General features: G+C 55.6%; 1 protein-coding gene across 6 annotated transcripts in view; it reads right to left on the bottom strand.

Annotated features, from left to right (window-relative positions):
• SCUBE3 (signal peptide, CUB domain and EGF like domain containing 3) overlaps positions 1 to 19,020 on the bottom strand; it is a 41,791-nt gene that overhangs the window by 9,225 nt on the left and 13,546 nt on the right. For 5 of the 6 annotated variants that reach the window (XM_027695080.1, XM_027695079.1, XM_027695084.1 and 2 more), the window contains 8 exons: positions 13,498 to 13,620; positions 12,476 to 12,601; positions 9,597 to 9,731; positions 8,474 to 8,599; positions 7,424 to 7,540; positions 4,264 to 4,311; positions 1,608 to 1,724; positions 10 to 132 (listed from right to left, as the gene is read on the bottom strand). In XM_027695080.1, coding sequence (XP_027550881.1) covers positions 10 to 132; positions 1,608 to 1,724; positions 4,264 to 4,311; positions 7,424 to 7,540; positions 8,474 to 8,599; positions 9,597 to 9,731; positions 12,476 to 12,601; positions 13,498 to 13,620 — 915 coding nt within the window. The remainder of the gene's footprint in view (positions 1 to 9; positions 133 to 1,607; positions 1,725 to 4,263; positions 4,312 to 7,423; positions 7,541 to 8,473; positions 8,600 to 9,596; positions 9,732 to 12,475; positions 12,602 to 13,497; positions 13,621 to 19,020) is intronic. The other variant, XM_027695081.1, reaches the window with a different exon arrangement.

Here is a 19,020-nt window from a genome sequence, read left to right as displayed (position 1 = left end):
GTCCCTTACCTTGGCAGTTTCTCTCGTTGATGAGCAGCTTGTAGCCCTTCTTGCAGCTGCACTCAAAGCTGCCCACAGTGTTCCTGCAGATGTGGTCACAGCCGCCATTGTTGAGCCGGCACTCGTCAATGTCTGGTGGGAACAAGGGACACCCGTCACACCCTGTCTGGGATGCTTGCCCAGGACAGACGGGTGCTCCCCTCTGGAGCTGGCAAGCAGAGGAAACCCTTTGGGCTCTGATGGTCACCAGTGTAATGTGGCTGCTGGTTTTCTCTGGGTGCAGCTGGGGAGCCAATGTGTGACACTGGCCAGGACTCCGGGCTCAGCTCCCCTTGAAAGTGGTGCAAAACAACTACTTTCTGCAGGTCTCAGCATCCCCCGGAGCAGAGCTGGGATCCACGGTCTCTGAAAGAGCCTTGCAGCTGAGGGAGAGCACCAGACCAGAATTTGCAGAGTCATGGGTTTGGGCTGGGGGCTGCCTGGGGGGACCAGGAGCAACAGGAAGAGAGAGAAAACCCAGAAGGGAAAACCTCTCCTTCAGAAACAGCCACTTAACAAATAACTACTTTTCAGCCCTGGCCTCTCTGCTTGCCACCTCCTTCCTGCCATGAAAGCCAAAGCTAAAAAGGACGACACACAATAACTGCAAAAAGCCCCAACAAACTGGAAAGAGGCTGGGACCTTTTTTTCCAGTTGTTTTTCTAATTTTTCCCCTAATCACAAAATTTACTGCTAGGAAATGACTTGTAAAATGGAAGGAGACCAGGAAGAGGTAGTGGCCTGCCCCTGTCCCTCCATCCCCAGCTCTGCCTCAATGGGGCTGAGGCTTTCTTTTATAGGACTGCGAGGGAGCGAGCTGTAAACCCATAATAAAACCCCAGACACGGGGGCCATGGCTCTGGGTTATTGCATGTTCCTGGAAACTGCAGAATTGGAGAGGGGGGATGCTCTGATAAAATACCAGGGGCAGGGGGTTCTGGAAGCAGTCAGCAGGTAGACAGGCAGACAGCAGCAAGACAGGCTTTCCTTTCAGCCGGGGTCAAGTTCCCGGAGCTGCCAAAAGACACAACACAGGCACTGGGCACCCCCAAGGGGGGCAGGTTTGTGGTGCTGGGATAACCAGCCTTGGCTGCCCTGTCTTGTGGGGGCAGGTGGTTGGGGATGTCAGTGGGATGTGCTGCATCTCAGGATGTCCTCCCCCAAGTGGGACATGGTGCTCGGACCTGGCTGGGCAGTGACCCCAGAGGGACTCACACACCTCAAACTGCCAGAGCAGGTGTTGATTCCCTGCACACCCAGACCTACCCCTGGGGCAGCTGAGGCACTGGGGTGGAGCGAGACGGGACAGGGTGCTCCAGCCCCACAGGGGCCATGCCATCACCTCCAACTTGACCTGACCCCCTTTTCCTCCTCTCCATAGGCTTCCCAGAGGAGCAGAGCTAAGCACGGTGCCTGCAGCAGGGGGGTGATTCCTGTCCCCACCGCAGGGATGCAAACACCAAGCCAGTGAACACTGTGGGCAATGTAGAGCCTTTTTTAAGGGCACCAAGGACACAAAGGGGGTCTGAGGCACCCAGGGGTGAGCAGCCCTGTTCACACCCCCCTACCTTTGCAGGTCTTCCTGTCAGGTTGGAGCATGAAGCCCATGGGGCAGCTGCAGTGGACGCCCGTGGCCGCGTCGTGGCACTTGCTGTCACAGCCCCCGTTGTTCACAGCACACGTCTCTGCATGGGGAGGGAGAGAAAGGCTGGGGTTAGGGACTGGTGTTCAAAAGGCTGGGGGGGTCACAGCACCCAGATATCCACCATGCCACAGCCTAGAAGCAGCAGCAGATACAAACCTCCCTGCAGAGCCCTTGGCTTCTGACTCAACAGTGAGGAGGTCACAGAGCCACAAATTAATGAACCCACTGGCGTGGGGGCTGCATGTCCCCCCCAAACAGGGTCTCACGGAGGCTGGCTTCGGCAGCTCCAATGAGGAGGAATTGAATTTCCAGGGGAAAAAGTCACAGCACTTGTGCAAATGCAGCCAGAGACAGGTCTCAACGGGGGTGCCCAGGCTGTGGCTCCCCAGGGATTGTGGGTTTACAGCCCCAGTCTCCCAGTGAGGTGGCAGGGGGGTCCCAGCCCCCTCGCTGCCACCAAGATACTGAGCCACAAAGCTACAGGTGACCCCGTGCTGCTTGGGCACGGTAGCTGGTCCAGTGTTGCAGGCTAATTCAGGAGACACTTTGTATAATTAGAACACACACTCAGAGGCAGGCAGCATCAGTGGAAAAAAATCCAACTGAAAAAAAAGCTAATTATTTCAGTATTATCAAAATCAGCTGTTGCTGGTAGGACTAGAAGGGACACTAATTTAAATGAAACATTTTCAGCTTGACAGCTTCCCTGTGAGATCAATCCTCAATTTTGACCCTAACCACTAGAACAATGGTTTGAAGTGCATTAAGTTGTTCACAAAGGATAATAAAATATTCCTTTCAGAAGGCTGGTTGCTTGGATAAATGAGGCATTTGGGCTTCAAGGAACCCAAGATGAAAATGCCTTGAAGAAATTCCTTGGAAAGAGCAAATCCCAGGTTCTCCTGCTCTTTGCAAGCGCTGCATGGGGTGGGAATGACAGAATCATCCAACCATTCGCCGCAGGGCTCGGGAGCTGGGATCGTTCTGTGCTCGTCTTGCCACTGCTATTTTTATGATGTCCCATAATAAGAGAACAAAAGAGACCATTTTATGAAATTAATCGCCAGCACAATTACAAAACCTAACGGCAAGGGAGGGATTTCTGCGGATCCTGTTCCTTCAGCCAGGTCCTCGTGCCGCACGCAGCCCAGCCGTGCCAGGGCGAGGGGCACAGGGCGGGTGACACCGCGCCCAAGGGAAGGGAAACTTTCTGGAAGCCCAGGGAATTATTAAACACCAGCCTTTGTTTCAACAGCTGATGCAGAAGTGGCCTGGGGAGGATTGATTGAGCAGGGTCACTGCCGAGATGCACTCCCCCAGCACCGTGGCACCCACATGCCCTCGTGGCCCCTTTGAACCTCTGGACTTTTTGGCCCCCATGTAAAGCCAATCCCACCCACCATCCCAGGGCCACTGCCCACCGTGGGGCCAGGTGCTGAGGTGGGCTCTGGGGAGTGGCAGCCCCGGGGCTGCTCCCAGCCTGGCGTGAGCCGGCGACTCACCAGCCACATCGGGCTTTGGGGAGGCCTCCCCCACTCGGGCAGGGAGCAAAGCAGCTCACACTCCATCTCAGCTGTGCTCTCACTCCCCAGCTGCTGTGCCACAGCACTCCTCACCCTGCTCAGCACCATCCCTCTGCAGAGCCCTGACTGCACGTGGTGCAGCCTTGCCTCCACCTTCTGGGATGTGATCCCATGAGCCTGAGGGGATAATTCCATGGTAATTGGAGGGATTACAGCTGGGCTGGCTGAAGTGCAGTGACTGAGTGGATCTGGGCTCCCTTCCTTCTCCCACCCCTGTGGGAAAGACTCTTCAGAGACCCCAAAAGCTGCAGTCAGTGCTCCCTGCACTCCCACAGCTCCTTCTGGATGTGCCAGGAGTTTGCTCGTGCCCAACACATCCAGGAACAAGATTCCCCACCACAGACAAGTCGCTGCACCTTCTGCCTCAGTTTTCTTGGTGGCAGAGCAGAGGTATCGCCTTACCTTTCTGAAGGGCTTGGAGACACCATGGGGATGCAAAGAAACCCCTGGAGAGGTGCCCAGCCATGTAAAGGGCCACTGCAGCTCTGCCACTGCTGCAGCTCCAGGCTGGGAGCCTCGGCATGGCGAGTCCCTACCCTGGGGCACCCAGAATGTCCCAGAGGGGACTATCTGTGGGTGGGTGGGCTCTGGGAAGGGGTAATTGTGGGAGTGCACAGCACAGAGATGGGCACCAGCACCCCCCTCCCCATTGCATGGCCGCTGGCAGCCCACTGTGGGCTCCTCCTGGTTGGTGGGGGGAAACCACCACAGCCTGCAAAGTGGATTGTCACCCCTGGGCCAGGCTGGATTGACCAAAGCAGTGCAAGAGCCCCCATCTCATGCAAGCACAGCCAGGGGAGGGGTTTCTGCTCTGTCCCCCAGCCCAGCCCGCTGGCAGCCTGGCCCTGCAGGGTTTGGAAGCAGCAGCAGGGCACGGTTAGTGAGACATGCAGTTAGCATGGCAGCTCAGCCCCCCGAGCCCTGTTATGATCTCAAGAAGAGAGACCATCTACAGTTAGACCCCTTTGTAGAGATAGAGAGAACAAAAATATTTACCATTAGAAAACGTCTCAAGGATAACGTGTTGCTGGAAGTGTCTCTCCCCTGTTTAACATTATAAAAAAGTGATTTAGAAACAGTGTCCAGCAAGGAACTCGGTTGGTGTCACATGTCAACGGGTTTGACTCCGCTGCCTTTCCAGCCTGGTGGAAACTGTCCTTTTAGGCTTTTTCTCCCCCACCTCCCAAAAGAGCCCAAACCTGAGGTTTGGGTCCAGTGCTATTGACTCCTCCATCCCCCTGCCCCAAGCATCTCATGTCCCTCAGCCTCTCCAAAGCCTCTCCAGTTTCACACACTGTGTTGGACTGGCTGGAGCCCCACGCGAGAGGGAGAAGCATATTATGAGGAGCGTTAGTGCAGCCTGTTAGTCTGGGGAACCGGGTCCTCGCTCTTGTTGGAGCAAATCCAGCGTGTGCCAGGGCAGGTGGCAATTCCCAAGAGAAGCTGTGTGGACACTGTGCAGCCATGGGCCTCGGGAAGGGAACCGTGTCCTGCCAGTGACACTTGCACGCCTTGGATTTAGCAGCCAAGCCAGCAGTGAGCCCAAATTCTGGGTGTGTTTGGGCTGCTCAGCCTCCCCCGTGTGTGGGTGCCCCCAGCATTGACCTGGCAGTGGGACTGGTGCAGGCTCTGCTCCCGACCCTGCCGGATCCACAGAGCTGGGGCACACGGGCAGTGCCGCCGCAAACCGCCTGGGCGTGGGTCAGGAAATCAGCCATAAAACCTGAGCTGGCTTTAGTTTCCCTCTCCATCTAATAATATTTCCTCCCCACTCACCCCCTCCCACTCCACCAATGCTCACCACAAGCAGGGGTCCAGCAGTGGCCCTGCTGCACCCCAGATATCAGCAGGAGGGAGCTGCAATGATGCCCCGGCTGGTAAATCTTCCCACAAAGCCAAAATGTGCATCAACTGCAACAGCTGTTTGCATCTCCCCACGGGCACTGCACCCTCAGCATGGGCTTTTTTTTTTTTTTTTAAAGACTGCTTTTGGAGCATAAATATAAATATACAAGGTCATTGGCCTCCCCTCCCGCCTCCCCCTCCCCTTGTGCCTGCAGACATGTCGGGAGCCATTAGCTCTGGCCCCCTTGCTCAGAGGCATGTTATTCATTATCTGCATTTTTAAAAGCAGCAATAAAAAGCGGAAAAATGAAAAACACCAGCCGTGGCCTAATGAAACTGTCACTCAGAGGGGCTGATCGTGCTTCCTGCCGCGTGGTGTGATCTGAAGGGAACCTGGACCAGGGGCCTGTCCCGGCAGCCCATCAAACACACCGAGTACAATTTCAAAGCCCATGGCCTGGGGAACGACTTCGCGTTTCCACTCACTGGAAAATTTATTCCCCTTGAAATGATGAAATATTTTTGAGGAAATGGGGAAGGGGCGGTGACGGGGGCACCGTGGATGGGGGAGGGCTGTTTGCTGAGCCCCAGCCCTAAAACAGGAAAGGGTGGTTACAAATATCCAAGCAGGTACCTTGGCTGGAAATCCCCTGCCTGGGCACCCCTGCGGGGTTGCTGCTGGCTCCCAGCAGCCAAGGCACAATCCCACAGTGTTCCCACAGTGGGGATGGGGGCCAGGAATCCCCCAGGGAATGCGGGAGCTAGGCAGGCCCCTTCCTGTAAGAGGGGACTGCAGACCCCTAAGGGATGAGACGGACGTGGTGGTGGGCTTTGGGCTGATGCTGCTCCTAAAATCCTCCTGTGTGGTGTTTGATTTGCCCTGGGAAGGTGGACAAGGGGAGAGCTCACAAGGATGTGCTGTCTCTGGTGGGAGATATCTCCCTAGCAGATATGGTGCAGGGTGTGGGGACAAAGAGGGAGATTCTGGCCAAGGCCATGAGGATGAGTGATTTTGGAAAACCCCAAATCTCACCCTCACACCTGTGGTACCCAGGGTATGACTGCAGAGATCCCCCAGTGAACGGACCACTCTCGAGCTTCCCCCAAATTAAAGGATGCTTTGGAGAGCAGCTGCCCCCAGCCACGCCCAGCAGGTCAGGAGCATCCTTGGTCCCAAACCTGCCCAGTCCTTACACCAACACAGACACCACGCACAGAGCCCTCCATCCAGGAGGAACACACCAGCTGATGCACCCCGGGGTCCCAAGGTCCCTGTTGGAGGAGCTCAGCCCACCTGGGCACAACAACAACCCCCTGGGGACAGGACGAAACACGAGCACGGCGGGGACCAGGGGCTGTGAGCCCCTGCCAGCAGCCAGGAGGGACTGGGATCCATCCTGGGAGAGGGCTGGGGGACAGCAGTGACATTAAGGCAGCAGCGAGCTGATGGGCAGGGGGGCTTTGCTGGGGGCTCAGCCCCAAACACCCCTCAAGCTGGCTGGGAGCAGGGAGGGTTTGGGGGCTCTGCTGCCCTTTGCCCTGAGCACAGAGTCATCTGTGGAAAGTGCAGAGGGTTTTCTGTTCAGGCACAGCAGGGACACAGGGAGCCAAAATCTCTCTTGCTTTCTTTTTCATTTTGCAATAAGAACTCAAACGTCTCAAGCAATTTGTGGACTTAATCACTCCCCAAATATAACATTTTTTAAATCAAAGCAGCTGTTAAACAGCACAAGCATATGAAACCAGTAAAACTTCTATCTCTGTTTGATGTTCTACAATTTGAAAACACACACAGGAAAAGGACAATTCTGGGGTGGTTGAGTTGTCAGGTTGTTGGGGTTTTGGTTTGTTTTTTTTTTTTGCAAGACAATTGTTCCTGGGCCAAGGCCACACAGTGCCAAGCTGGAACAGATTGCTGTGGCCAAACCTGTCCCCTCCATGTCCCTCCTCAAAAGCTGCTGGTGACAGTAACAATTTCTGGCATGGGGATATCCTCACTGCTCTCCCTCCAGCAGCACAGATGCAGGCAGGGACCCCTGCCCACACCCCAGCACAGCAACCTGTCCCCAGATGTCCCTTCAAGCATCCCCATGGTCACTTCTGCTCCCTGTGGTTGAGCAGCAACATGTCCCCGCACCTGCGGGTGCCGCAGCACCCCTCACACACACACCGAGCTTCCCCAGCCTCAGCAAAAGGAAATGCTGCATTCCCAAAGCTTGGGATAAACCCTTCAGCAGGCCAAGGACAATCCACCCAGGGAGGAGGACGAGCCATCCTGCACCCTGCCCCACGTCCCCATGGTCTGACCTACCTATGCACGTCACCCCGTCGGAGTGGAGCAGGAACTTGACGTGGCAGCCACACTTGGGCCCCTGGTCGGTGTCGTCGCAGGTGTGTTGGCAACCCCCGTTCCCGTAGTTACAGGTCACTGTGGGAGCAAAGCACCGGCGTCACCACGGCCCCAGCTCCTTCCTCCCTGCCTGGAATCCCCATGCTGTGCATAAAGCCGGCTTGGAAACACCCCATCCAGACCCTCAGAGACTTCCCTCCCTCCTGGATAATTCCTAAAGCCCTTCACTTTCCCTGTGGGATCTCGGCAGATGCAAACTGTTGTGTGGTTTCTCATGTCTTCCTTTTTCATATCTGCTAAATGTCACTAGTGGAGACTGAGCAAAGGGGACCAGTGGGCTGGTTGCCCCTGACCCTGAATCTGGTGTTGCAGGGGAAGGGTGAGACTTTCCTGAGCTCTGGAATGACTCAGGATCTTCTGGGAATCCCTCCCAGCCCTCCCCTGGGGGCAAGGTTTGCTGTTCATTTAGATTAGAGAGAAAATTGGCACCTAGGATTAAAACTCCATTTCATCAGCAATTTTACACGTTCGCTGCAGACAGCAAATGAGAAACAAAATAAAAATAATTGCATAAACACACATATATCTATTTAATAACCCTGGCAGTGCCAGCGGAATGCTGGCAGGAGATCAGACGAGCTGAGAGCACCACGACCCCCAGGAAGAGGATTCCTGCACTCCTCACGTGCCGATCACATTCTCCCTGTTCACCTCCCTTTCAGAAACTGAAACACTGGGACAGGGACAGAGGTGCTGTGTCTCTGGGACCCCTTTAACTGCCATTTCAGCCTGGTCATGTAAGGACAGAACAGCTCATGGCAGAGAGGAGTGCCAGGGGTACCGTCCGTAAGGGAACAGAGGCAGAGCTGGGCATGCTGGGCTTCAGCTTTGATGAATCAATTGCTACTGGGGGTCAGGGCTTTGCTGCAGGGACAGGAGGTGTTTGTATCATGAGGACAGGGTTAGGGGGTCTCCAGGAGGCTGTATCTCCAGCCCTGGAGTGCTCCTTACATTTGCAGTCCCGTTGGTTCTTGGTGAGCTCGAAGCCAGGGCGGCACTCACAGGCGATGCCCCCCTTGGGGGTCTCCCGGCAGATGTGGGCACAGCCGTGGTTCTTGTTCATGCAGTTCATTCCTTCTAAAAGAGAAAAGGAAGCAAAGAAATGCTCCAAAAGCTGCTGGCACTGGTCAGCAGTGGCAGAAGCATGTCTGAAGTGGGATGGGATGGGACGATGGGGGCAATGAGGGGAAAACCTTGTCAGTGAGGATCTTGGGGGAACAGGTTAACCCTGGGCAGCCTCGACGGGCAGCTCCTCCTGACACTGAGCTGCTTGAGAAGCTGGACAAAACTACCTAGGAGCCTTCAACCTTTGATTCCCTCCCACCTTGGGTGAGACCTTGCTCCCACACCTCAAGGTGGCTTTAAATCCCACTGACTCAAAACACAGCACCTGCTCCCTTTCCCCAGTGGGGCCACCCACTGCAGCACCAGGAGGAAGAAGCAGACAGCTCATCCCTCCCAGACACAGAGGGTTGGGGACATGGGAGATGCCACTGTGGCTGCTGAGCCATCCTGGGCTGGGCAAGATTCCCAGGGAGCCAGAGTGACCAACACAGCTGGGAAGGGGGAAGAGGAAAGCAAAAACCTTCAGCTTGCTTTGCCAAGCAGTGGAGATAAAAATCAGCAGAGATGCAAAAATGTCTCATTTCCTTCTATTTTGGCTAAGAGATTGCTCCAGACGGCAGCAATTTAGAGCTGATACCAAGATGAAGGGCTCGGTGCTGTACAAGACCTGGCAGGAGAAGATGAGTCTGGCAGGGTGGTGTGAGGACCTCCAGGTTCCATTTATTAATAAACTGCTCTGGGCATAGGATTAATGTCCTTCATTCAGTATTGCTGTGCCTGACCAAGGGGCCTGTAAGGGTTTTGCTGCAGGATGTTTGTCACCTCGCAGCCTCCTCTCCCAGCGTGCTCACAATAGATTCACTTTCAAATCTGCCACACCACGAAGGGCTGTGACCCAGCAGCAGCAGCTAAACCCAGGCACTGCACAGGGGTGGCCAGAGGTGATGGGGGACAGAGCTGCCCGACAAACACAGGGATGGAGGGTGCCCTGGGGCTGCTGTGCACTGACCTTCGGGGCGCTGGATGCAGGTGTGCTGGTTGTCGCTGAGGAAGAAGCCCTCCCGGCAGAAGCACTCGTAGCTGCCCATCATGTTGACACAGGTCTGCTGGCACCCGCCGTTGCCCTCTGAGCACTCGTCCAGGTCTGCAGAGGGAGGGTGGCAGGGGGTGAGCACAGCTCCGTGGCACACCCAGGCAGTGGGGACAAGGTGGGACGGATCTCCTGGGTAGTAAACTACTTTTGGCTTATATCTGTGACCCCCCAGCTACAAGAAAGGGGGATGCTTGAGGGCTGCAGGGGACAAAGGCAAAGCACAGCAAGGGGTGGGTGCAGGGACCATACAGCTTCCCTAACTGATGGGCATGAAGTACCCAGCCTTGTTTTACACGAGGGAATACAGACAAAGGGTTTTTTCCTTGTCCCAGGACCCCCAAATAACCATGGATGGGACATCCCAGATAACCACGGATGTTTATCTGGGATGCTGGCTGCCCCCGCTCCCAGCCCCTCAGAGCCTGTCGCCAGCTGGGGATGCCTGCACTTCATTAGGGAGAGCTGGGAAACCTTAGCCCAGAGCAGGGATAATTACTTGTAAGGAGACTCGCATCCCCAGCCGCTCGGCTGCCCTAACACCTGTTTTGGTTTAACAAACCAAGGCTGCAAGGGGCTGGAAATGTGGCCCCGTGGCGGCAGCAATGCCTTCACCCTGGGCTACTCCTGCTCCAGCCTTGCAAATCCCACATTTAATGAAGAGCAACGGCCTGTTGCTCTCCCCAGAGGGTTTCTGGGGACAGTGCTCTGAGCTGAACTCACCAGTGCCCCGAGGTGCCAGAGCAACCAGACGCCGGGTTCAGGCAGAGACAAACTTCTGCCGTGGCCACCCCTTGCCCCCTCTGTGAGGGGCCCCGTGCCAAAGAAAACGTCCTGTGAACTCGAGCATTGCAGAGCCGTGGCTGGGGGAAAGCTGAGCCCACCGGAAATGCCGGAACAGCGGCTCAGTGACGACACACATGGGGGGCTCCCGGCCCCAGCCCCCCAGCACAGGCCCCCTCCCCATCAAAACCTCTTGCTTTTGGGCAAAGAGATGGATGGACAGACAGATGCCTGATGGGTGTGGGTGCCCTACACTGTGCCCCAGCCTCAGGCGAGACCTGGAGGAATGCTCAGAGATAGAAGCAGAGCTGCAGCTACGGCTGGAAACTGCCAGGAAGCAGAACCCAGAAGCACCCCACAAAACCACTGCCTTGGAAAGGAGGTGTTGCAGCCAGGCACAAAGGGACATCCTCTGCAGTGGCAGGAGGCTCGCAGCTTCCTCCAGGCTCGTCCCAGCCAAACTATGTCCTGCAGATGCCAATAACTCTCCTCAAATCCCCTCGCTTAGAACAAAGGCTTAAGGTCTCACAACTTCTCCTTCCAGCTACGCTCAAAAATGAGGAGGCAGCCATTCAAACCCAATGGCTGAAATGAGACTCCACTGCTCTAATACCTGTTTTATTAAATGCAATGGAGATGGGCAGAAGCCAGCAGGGCCTGTGTCAGGACAGTAGCTCGAATTCCTGTGCTGGTTCAAAAGGTCGCCCAGGGTGGGAAATGGAGGGGCTGGTGGGATCCTGTGGGCACACACCCTGATCCCTCTCCAGCTCAGCCCCTGCCCATGGCACCAGCAAAGCCTGGGCACCATGCTGTGCTTTGCTCTGCTTCCCTTTCTTTTGGCTAAGAGAGGATGCAGGCAGGTTGGGCAAAGCACGTCAGGATAAGGGATGAGATGCTGGGATGAGCTGAGGAAAGGCTCAAGGTGGGAGCCAGGCTGCCCCCCCACCCCCAATCCCTGCTTCCCTGGCTGCTCCCCAGCCATCTCCATCCCCTCCCACCCAACTCTGTAAACACATGACGTCTGTGGCTCGCCAAGTCCGGCTTTCCTTTCTTCTCCTCGGGCTCATCCTCCCCCGGGAGAGGAAGGCAAAGCCGCCCGCCCGCGCCTCCTCCCAGCTGTGTAAATCTCCCTCCTCCCCGAGGAGGCTGCAAAGATCCTGGTGATGGTGGTTAATGCAAAAAGTATGTGTCCATAATCCCTTCCCCCTCCTCCTCCTCCAAGTGATGAGCTCATTAATGACCCCTGTGCAGACACTAATTAGAAAATAGTGAGGGCTCCAGGGGGAGGGAAGGTGGGCGGCCCCGTGCCCTGGATCCCGGTGGATGCTGCGGGAGGAAGCGGGTGACGGGCGCGGGCAGCCCAAGGACCTCAGGGCTCCGACGGGAGCTTTGGCTGCGCCGTGGCCGGATGGAGTTTGGGACGGTGGGAAGTGGCAGGGAGGATGCACGGCCGCTCCGTAGGCAGATGCCGGGTTTGTCTTGGCCCGGGTGTTATTTACCCAGTCCCTTTGCTGGTTCCCATCTCCACCATGTTTGCTATTAACTCATCTGTTTTGGCAGGTGCAGGGCTGACCTCAAGCAAGAGTGGAGCGAGTGGCAGGGCCCGGGTGAGCTCTGCTGGCTGGTCCTGCCTTCGGCAGTGGAGCAGAACTGCCAGCCCGGCCGCTCACCACAGCAGGATGAGGCTGTGAGGAGGCCGTGGCTCGCACCCAGCATCCCCAAACCCAAGCCTCACAGTCTTGCCTTACCCCAACCCTCCCAGTCTACGGATAGACCCATGGAGCATCCTCCCTTGGCATCATCCCCGTGTAATGGGGAGCAATCCCCAGGGAGCCATTGCAGCACAGGACACATCTGCAGCCAGCTTACTGCCCTGGGAGTGCCACCACGCTTCCCCGGCTCTGCAACAGCCCCAGGGGTGTCAGGGCTCAGGAGGTGCCCGGCAGAGAAAGCCAGCAGGCTGGTCCCGAGCTGCCAAAGCTGCCAAGGGGCTGGGAGAAGCTGACATCCTTCACCTAAGCAGTTGTGGCCGTCGTGCGCCAGGCGGAAGCCGTCGTAGCAGGTGCAGCGGTAGTTGCCGGGGATGTTCACACACTCGTGCACGCAGCCCGCGTTGTCCTCCCGCTCACACTCATCGACGTCTGCGGAGAAGGAGGGCAGGAGAGCTGCAGGGCCGCCCCAGGGGCCGGTGGCTAACCCGACACATGGGTACTGCTCCCCACCTCCAGTGTGTTTGCACCCCGGCTGATATCGTGCCTTGGGGTCTTCTGCTCTCTCTGCCTATTCCAGCAGGTCCCCAGCTCTGTTATCACTTGCAGAACTCCTCCAGACCACGCAAAAACATCCCCGTTCTCCCCAGTCTAGACCCTGCACCCCCAGCTAACACACTGTCTTACAGCTTTGGCTCAGTGCAGCACACTGGGAACCGCATGGGATTTCCCAGGGTGGAGGCAGCACAGCCCACCTCCATGGCAAAGCCCAGCAGTTCCTGGAGTGCTTCAATCCCTCTGCTATTTGTACTTGGCCCATCCTGACCCTGGACCTGCTTCTAGCAAAGCTAGGAATTTTTCCCCCTGTGCCATTCCTGCTTTCCTGCTGCTGCTCCTCCAAGGAGCCCATTTTCTTTCCATTCCCCACTGAACTGCATTTATATATAGATCTATACCTATATCTATACCAATATCTACATTTACATCTATGTCTACATCTACACCTGTATCTATCTATATCTACCATCTATATCTGTACTTCTATATCTTATTTTGAAGTTTGTGATGTTTTAACTGCTATCACAGTTCTGCAGCCTCAGAGTTGAAAGTCCTGCTCAAAAATAAGCCTAGCTTTGTTTAAAACAAGCCCCAGGTGACCCTCCTGGGACTGGGAAGCCCCAGCCATGCAAACACAATGGTTGTCACCACCACCAGCAAGGACAGTGGGTGCTGATGAGCCACTGCCAGCCTCCGACCTGCCAGGGCTGTCACTGATCAGCAGAGCCCTGGCTCTGGTTCCGGCTCCAGGGACAATGGCACATCCCTACCTTTGCAGTGCTTCCCATCGCCGGTGTAGCCCGACTTGCAGATGCATTTGTAGGACTTGGGAGTGTTCTGGCAGATGGCATCGATGTGGCAGTTGTCGGTGCCCTCCACGCACTCATCGACATCTGCAAGAGGACAGGGGAGGAGCGATGGGGAGAGCCAGGGACCTCCACCCCCGGGAAGCAAGAAACAGGAGGGAGAACTGGGGAAAACATCAAAGCTTCTCTGGGGACACAGACAAAATCTGCATCTCCTCCATCCCCCTTTGCCCCTCAACCCTCTTCTCTGGGATGCAGTGCTGTGGTACCCAGGACATCACAGCCAGAGCTCCACACGCTGGCAATGGCCTCAAGCAGCCATGTCCAAGGGTTTGCTCTGTCAGGAGGCCACAGGGGTGGAGGTTTGTGAGAAAGAGGCTGCTCAGGTGAGGCAGCAAGGGAGACGTGGTGCCCTGACTGCCAATGCCTGGAGGGGGTCAGGCTGCTGGGGGGCAAGAGGGGACCAAGCATCACCCTCAGCCCATCAGGTATGGGCAGGGCTCCCAGAGCAGCCCAGGCTCCCTGCTCCAACTCCACTGGCACACAGGGAGCACCAGCGCTGCTCCTGGGGGTTTGCCTCCAGCTCCTCTCACAGGGATGGGGAGCATCTCATCAGGGAAGGGGGACCCGAGAGTCCCCCATCAGGAGGAGTGTGACGCTGCAAACCTCTCAGTTGTCTCTAAAAAACTGCTTTTCAGCAGCCCCAAGAGGAGCTCCAGGAGCTCCCCTAAGACACAAAATATCCCTGCAAGCTGCGGGCGGGCCAGCAGCCCCGCAGGACAGGGGCCACGGCCGCGGGAACAGCCAGAGCCCTGCCCGGCCACCCCGGCGGTTCTTTGCCGGGAGATGTGAGTCACCCGGCCGGGAGCAGGAGAGCTTTGTCTCTGCACCGAGGAGGCGGCACGTGCCTGCGCATTGTATAAATATTTACAGCCCGCATTCATATTTGTTATTTGACATTAGCCATGGCCCGCGGCCACCACAGCCTCCCTTGGGCCATTAATCACGGGCTGGAGGCTGACCCACCACGGTGCGGACGACGGAGGGATTGCACGGGGACCGGCGCCAGGATCGCGGCTGGCACCGTCACCTCTGCCAGCCACGGCACTGGCCACGGTGCCACCGCGCTGTGGCCACCCCAGCACCCCGCAGCATTGCCGGGAGCAGCTCGCAGCCCTCCCTGCGCCGGGGCTCCCGTGGGCTCCTGTCCCTTCGGGGAGCTGAGCGAGGCTGTTCAGCATTGGCAGAGACTTCACCTCCAGCATCCTCGTTGGAGCCCAGCGACAGGAGCCTGGGAGGATGGGGGAAGGTTGTGGTGCTGGAGCAGGGGGACACGAGGGGACATCAAGTGCTGGCCATGACGTGTGCAGGGACTCAAAGCAACAAAGCCAGTGCTGACCCAGAGATCTACTGAACCTGCAGATCCTGGTCGTGGTCCCGTGTGGACAGAAACCCCCCTTCGGGTCTTCTCCCAGAGTTATAAATCACATCTTGACGTTTCCAGCCATGGTCTCAAGGTGAGAGTTGCTGGATGCAGCACCCCAGGCACCCACTCTGGCATATGGGTGGGAACCAACACCCAAACAGTGCAGACCAACCATCAACCCCATCTCCTTCCCCTAAAAACACCCAAAACGTGAAGCATCCACCAGACATCACATCATTTAAAACTTTCCCAGCCTTTTGCCAGGACTCTCACTTTTCTAGGGGTTTTGTTTCCTATTTCTTTTTCCTCCTGCACCCCCAAACTCATGGACACACTACCAGGCCTTTCCCACTTGCACATGCATACTATCTTTTTTTTCTATCTTTTTTCCCCCCATTCTGTAACTTCAAAACTTCTCTAACTTTGGAAAGATTACACAGCAGCAAAAGTACAAAAGAGAACATTATCAATTTTCCACTCTGTCATTTTTCCAAAGTTGGAGACATTCTGAAAGGTTACAGGATTATAAAAAAAAAAGGAAAAAAAAGTGTGTGTGTGGGAAGAGTGAATAAATACCCTCCTCGGCACCCCAGGAGCCATCCCGAGATTGGCAAAGATCCCAATTTTAGAATGCTGAAGTTTTGGCTCCTAAGTATCCTTCAGAAATGATCTAGTGAATTAAAATAAAACCCTCTGAAAAACTAATTTTTTAGCACTTTTGTCAATGCAAGCAACATTTTCCCGTGAAAGGGAAGGTTTGATGTCAGGACAGCCTGTTTTTCTTGCAGGAGAATTTTCTGCATCCAAGAAGCTGCTCGTGGCCTCATTGCAGGTGCTCTGAGCTGCTGCTGCCACATGAAGGGTTTCATATTCAAACCAAGTGAAGATTTTTTTTTAACAAAAAATCCTTCTTGATGTTCCTGTCCCTATTTGCTTCCACAAAGTCCTCACTGGGGGTATGTCCTGCTTGTCCTCCTACTCCAGGGTGCCTGCTTCAGTCCAGGTCCCAAATCCAGGTGGGACTTTTGGAGGGTTTGCCAGGCCCCCAGCAGACCTGCATCCCTACAGCCCCTCTATTCCTTCTCTGCACAAATAATCAAACCCTCTGTTTTTTGCCCCAAGCTGCCTGAATGAGCCCGAACAGGGCAGCACAGATGGGTGCACCACACCTCAAATCCCCAGCACTGGGGAATTCTGCACCTGGCGGGGAATTTGGTTCAGGTGAAGATGTTGAGTCTCTCTGGGGACTGCAGGTCTCGCCTGCGGTGGCCCCACCTCCTGTCCCACCATGCTGGGGTGATTAGGGCTGCTCAGAGGGCAGGAGCATCCCTGGCACGGCCATGGCCGGGGGCTGCAGCGAAGGGCAGGAGGTTGTGGTGCTCGCCCTGCGCCTCGGGCCATGTTTTTTATTCCGTTGTGGGTGGGATTTTCCAGCTCTGGCTGTTGGGCCCCGTTCCGCTCCAGCTGCAGCTTTATTCTCCATTTCAAAGGCAGCGGAGGCAGACGGTTTCAATGCCACTGCCATTTCAAGTGTGCCAAGAGCAGGGGGACCGCCACGGCCCTGGGACTGGCCCATGCTCACCAGGCACCCGCAGGGCTCTGGCTGAGGCCGGACAGGGAGACGCTGGCAGAGCCCACGGGCACCTGGGTCCTGTGTCTGCACCCTGCAGCATCACCCTGCCAACCACACCCCAATACAGCAAGCAGGGGGATAAAGCAACAGCTTGTATGTTTTTAGAGCCTGGATTGAGTCTTTTTCCTCAGTTCCTTATTTTGTTTTAAAAAAATAATAAAAGATGGTTCTATCCATAGGCTGAAAGTCCCAATAAATTTGAGGAGAGGGGCAAAACAGGGCAGCAAAAACCCACCTGAAAACCCCTAAACAAACAAACCCACCATCCTTTTTCCCTCTTCTGCAAGCGCTTCAGCTTTTTCTTCAGATTAATTTTATTCTTTGTTTTCATATGGGCATATATATTAACAGCCTGTCTGTATGGGGATGTGTGTGTAGCTGTTGGCAGACATGCGGAGTTTCCACTCGGCCTTAATGCCAAATTAAAGCTTTATAACTTCAGTAGCTCTTTTTACCAGGGTATTAATAACCACCTCAGACACTGTGGTGCAGTTTATTAATCATTTGTTCATCCGGGGAGCTCATGAGGGCGACTCGTGCTGTGCCAGGCAGGATGGGAACGGGGCACAGCCACGGGCAGCGGCACCCCCTGGGAGGGAACAGGGCTGGGAGAGGGAGGAGGATGCCCCACAGGGCAGCTTTTTGTAAATTGGCCAAAGATGTGTTATCTGAACTCAGAGATCCTGGCTCAGGTGGTGGGTGATGTCCTGCTGTGCCAGCAGTCTCTGGGCAGGTACCTGTGCTCAGGTCACGTCAGAGGGGATCTGCACCTCGCCATGTGACAGAGACCCTGGCACAGCCCTGTGCCCCGTGCACCCACCCAGCTCTGCTGAAAGCATGTGGGACACAGGGATGCAGCCTCAGCTCTCGGCCCTGTGGAATGATGGAGCACGGAGGAAGGACAAGGAACCACAAGTCACAGTGAGGACCAGGGGGGTTCCCAGCCTAATCACCCCACTGCCCCATGCCTAGACCCTGCTCTGTACCCCTTGCAACGGGTTTAGCTTCCCCAAAGATGGCAGTGCCCCAAAAGGGGCTTTTTTCCCCTCTCACTGATGCTTCCCACTCCCACGAGGGCAGAGCTGGATTGAGATCCCCATTCCCTGCACTAGTTTAGGTCGTCCTGATGGATTGGAGCTTTATCACCACCCCCTGGGTTGGAAATGCTCCCTACATCTCCATCCCACCTCCTTGTGCTAACCCTGGTCGCTTCAGCCCAATTCTGTCACCATTTCCCCACGAAGGGTTTGATGCTCCCCACCAGCAGCGTGTTCATCTCCCTGGGGAATTGTCACTGCTGTTGTTGTTTCTTTGGCTTATCAGACTGATCAAGCCTTGCCTTAAAAAATGTGTTTGTTTGGTTTTTGCTCTGGGAGTAGCAACTGCAAGATCTCCTGCAGGGAGATGGCCTCCCCGGAACGTGGCCGGACATCCTCCAGCACCACCAGACAGAGCAAACCTTATTTGCCACCCCAGGCTTCTCCTAAAGCTTCTCGGGGGACTTATAATTTTGGAAGTGAAGGTTAAGGTCATTCATGCATGTTTTTTTCCTAAATGGATTACTCTAGTGTGACTGTCTGCAAAGGAAAAATCTCTATAAAAATAAAAGGAAAAAGACCCCAGCAGTTTGGAGACAGCAATACATCGACACTGGAAGACTCAAGGTGTCTGAATATTTATACTCCAGTTGGCAGTTATAAAAAAACTCTTCTTCCCTCCTTCCTACCCACCCCCTCCCCTTTTTAATCTCAGTACAGGCACGTTAGACGCCCTCAGTCAAAGATCTCCTTTGAACTGTGTATGTGAAATGTTTACAGTTTTACATTTCATATTTCAGCGGGGTGGAGGGGACAGGCACAACAGTCGCACACTGTGAATGCCGGGGAGGGAGGAAGGCAGAGGCCAAGGGGGAGGAGGTTTGGCGGCAATGGGAGGAGAATCAAACACCATCTCCACACTGCAATTGGAAAATTTTAGACTCCTTAAAAAAATATTTAAAAAATAATCCCTGGTGGCGTAGGCTCTGCAGGTGCATCCCACTGACACTGGCCCCTCACATGGGACGGTGGCTCCATCCACCAGCACCAGAAGGGCTGGTGTCACCCACGGGTGACCACTGAGTGACCAGCAGGCTGGGCTGGGGCCCCAGTCCCACACGGAACCCTGCACTGGGTCTGTGGGAGTGCCAGAGGCTGTAAACTGGAGTGCTGAGGTCCTCCAGGGAAATGCTGCATCTCCCTCCCAGCCCCGTGCCCTGGCATCCTCTGAGGGCACGTGCAATTAGCTGCAGGGAGAAGTGGCAAATCCTGGCATGTGTCCCCAGTGATGGGGGTGCTGCCAGAGGGGCCAGTGCTGCCTGGTACCAGAGGAGGCTGCAGAGCTGCAAGTCCCTGGGCTCGGTCCCCAGGGCACAGGGAGGGACAGGCAG

The sequence above is a fragment of the Neopelma chrysocephalum genome, unplaced genomic scaffold (genome assembly GCF_003984885.1).
Source record: "Neopelma chrysocephalum unplaced genomic scaffold, ASM398488v2 Primary Assembly neopelma1_100, whole genome shotgun sequence".
NCBI classification, from domain to species: domain Eukaryota; kingdom Metazoa; phylum Chordata; class Aves; order Passeriformes; family Pipridae; genus Neopelma; species Neopelma chrysocephalum.
This window is presented reverse-complemented; position numbering and strand designations above follow the sequence as displayed.